The sequence below is a fragment of the Emiliania huxleyi genome (assembly GCF_000372725.1).
Source record: "Emiliania huxleyi CCMP1516 unplaced genomic scaffold EMIHUscaffold_40, whole genome shotgun sequence".
In the NCBI taxonomy this organism is placed as follows: Eukaryota; Haptophyta; order Isochrysidales; family Noelaerhabdaceae; genus Emiliania; species Emiliania huxleyi.
Window position 1 is genome coordinate 526,014 of NW_005198965.1, and position 2,719 is coordinate 528,732.

Genomic DNA, 2,719 nt, shown 5'->3' on the forward strand with positions numbered 1-2,719 from the left:
CGATCAGCTTGAGCGGGCGCTCGCCGCTCTGCCCGCGGAGGGCGAGGGCCTCGCCGACGTTGCGCTGGTGCCGCAGCTGGCGTGCGCGCTCCACCCGTGGGTGAGTCCGAGGCTGCGCGAGTCGGCGGCGCTGCGCCTCGCGAGGCTGCTCATGCTCGCGTGGAAGCGCGGCACGCACGACGAGACGTTGCTCTACCTGCTCGAGTCCTCCCTCGCAGCGCGCAGGCTCGCCCGCGCCGCAGCCCCGCGGCGCACACTTCTCGGCCAGCTCTCTGCGACCTCTCGGCGACGTGTCGGCGATAGGCTCGCCTATGCGCTGCACGGCTTCGGCTCCGAGTCCGCCGCGGCTCTCCGCACCGCTGCGCCGCCCAACGGCTGGTCAAACGACGGCTTTAGCGAGGCGGCGGCGCAGGCGTGCCTCTTTTGCCTCGCGGTGCTCCCGCTGCTCGGTGGCGGCGCGACCGTCTTCGGGCGCGTCGTCCTCGACCGGATCTTGCCTGTCGTCCAGCCGCCCACTTCGCTGACCCACCCAGTCCGCGTGCGGCTCGCGCTCGCCTCGCTGCAGAACGCCTCGTCCGACCCGCGCGCCGCCTCCTGCTTCCGCGAGAGGGGCAAGGACAAGGGGATGCGCCAGAAGCTCGTCGACACGCTGTGGGCGGCGGCGGCGCTGCCGCACGCCGCCGCGTCGGATCTCGCCCTCGGCACCATCGCCAACCTCGCGGCGGTCGCCACGGCGCGCTCCTCGGCCGACGAAGAGCTGACCGAGGCCAGCTTCGCGCTGCCGCTGGTGATGCCCGAGCCGGCGGCGGTGGGAACTTTCCACCGCGAGCCTCCCCCGGCGCTGCCGCTGCCACCCGCGGCGGCGAGCCCGAGCGCCGAGGGCTACCGCGCGCTGCCGCGGCTGTGCGTCTCGCTCACCTCGCACGCGCCGCACGCGGCGCTGCGCCGCGCCCTCGGCTCGCTCGTCGTCCTGCTCAGCTCGCGCTCGCTCGACGCGGCCACCGCCCTCTCCCTCCTCTCCGCGTACGGCTGCGTGGACCGGCTCGTCGCGCTCGCGACGGCGCCTTCGGAGGCCAAGGAGGACGGCTCGGCAAAGGCGCTCATCCGGGACGCCGCCCTCGTCCTCCTCGGCGCCCTCCGTGCCTGCCCCTCGGGCGGCCCTCCCGCGGCATCGCCACCCACCACTCCTCCTCCCGCTGTAGGGCTCGTGTATGGGCTCGGAGGCGCGCGGCTCGTCGCGCCGCACCTGTCCGCGATCACGCCGCCGGCGATCGCGGCGCTGGTGTCGACCGAGCCGCGCGCCCGCATGGCGGCCGCCTTCTTCTGGCACGACGCCACCGCCGCCAAGGGGCCCGCGACCAGCCTCGCGCGAGCGACGGTGCCGGCAGGCAAGCTGGCCGGCGCGGGCATCCCCATCGGCAAGACGGCGACGGGCGGCGCGCCGGCCTTTTGCTCGGGGCTGGGCGTGATGCGCCGGCTCGCCACATCCGCCCCCGACGCATCGCCGGCGGATGGGCGCCTCGCTCTCCTGGCGGCGGGCGCCGTCTCGCACGTGCTGCAGCACTCGTCGCTCTCGCACTTGTGGACGAGCGCCCCCGACTCGCTCTCCTACCTCGAGCGGCTCTCGGAGGAGGAGGCCGCCGAGCTCGTGGCGCTCCCAATCTCGCTCGCCAAGGAGGGGGTGATGGTGATGGTCGAGGGGGCGGCGGTGGAAGGGGTGAGCGTGCCCTGAGCGCTGAGGGATCACCACCGACACTTTCGCGAGTTCTCGGCAGGTGAGCTACGCCAACACACCCTGGGCGCGCCACCCTCCAAGGCTACAAAGGCAGGCATGTGAAATTCATGTGTGTGATCTCTCTTGTGTGTGTGTGTTTTGTCTTCTCTCTTGTGTATAACCAAACTCGTTGAGACGAGAACCCTACCCAGAGATACATACGTCAAAGGGACTGCCCCCCGCCCCCACTTGCCCTGACTGCACAGGATTGCGTGCCCCACGATGAGAAACCAGGGAGGGGCGAGGTTGCGTTAGTTTGTCACTCGCCATGCGCGTCCTTGGCTGACCCTCCAAAACTCCCTCCCCGCCGTTCGCGGCTCGGCTTGCGTATGCGGCTGGGAGCTTCGAGGACATGCAGGCGTCCCGCCCCCTCCGGCCATCCCCCCGGCTCCCATGCGCGCGGCCGCGACGCGCTGCGCACCCTCTTCCGCGCTGCACCCGCTCTCGGCATGGCCGTCGTCCGCCGAGATCACCTCCTCTTCGCGCCGCAGGTGCACGACCAAGGGCTGGCCACCTCCGTATCCATCATGATGAAGCCAATGGGCCAAAATCGGACTCCGCTCCCCTCCCAGGTGGCCGGAGGGTACACCTCGGGTCGGCGTGCTGGGGGGGGCGCCGGTGCGCAAGCCCACTTTCCGGGCGAGCCCGAGGGGGAGGAGGCCGGGCGAGTGGCAGCAACTCACTGTTAGTGTCCCGGGCTGCTGCGGCACCGTTTATACGGCCCCTCGTGATGTCTTTCCGATTTTGCATTGTGAGTCGTCCTCTGGCCAGCCGAGGGGCGCCAGAACGGCATGTGTACTGCTGCTGGCTGCGGGTGCGGAACGGGCTTTTTTTAACTCGCAACCAAGCATACTATACAAGGACACCCTCGGGGGGGACACTCGGCGCATGTGCGACGCGTCAGGGTGGAGTTGGCGGTGGCCGAGCGTCGTCTCCAGATCGACT

The 2,719-nt window shown here is 70.9% G+C and overlaps 1 protein-coding gene across 1 annotated transcript in view; it reads left to right on the forward strand.

Moving 5' to 3' along the window:
- EMIHUDRAFT_451338 (hypothetical protein) overlaps window positions 1-1,907 on the forward strand; it is a gene marked incomplete at its 5' end in the record, with an annotated part of 3,546 nt that extends 1,639 nt beyond the window's left edge. Inside the window, 3 exons of the mRNA XM_005770213.1 lie at window positions 41-204; window positions 304-1,139; window positions 1,203-1,907. Coding sequence (XP_005770270.1) covers window positions 41-204; window positions 304-1,139; window positions 1,203-1,732 — 1,530 coding nt within the window. The 3' untranslated portion in view covers window positions 1,733-1,907. The remainder of the gene's footprint in view (window positions 1-40; window positions 205-303; window positions 1,140-1,202) is intronic.
- Window positions 1,908-2,719: the final 812 nt, after the last annotated feature.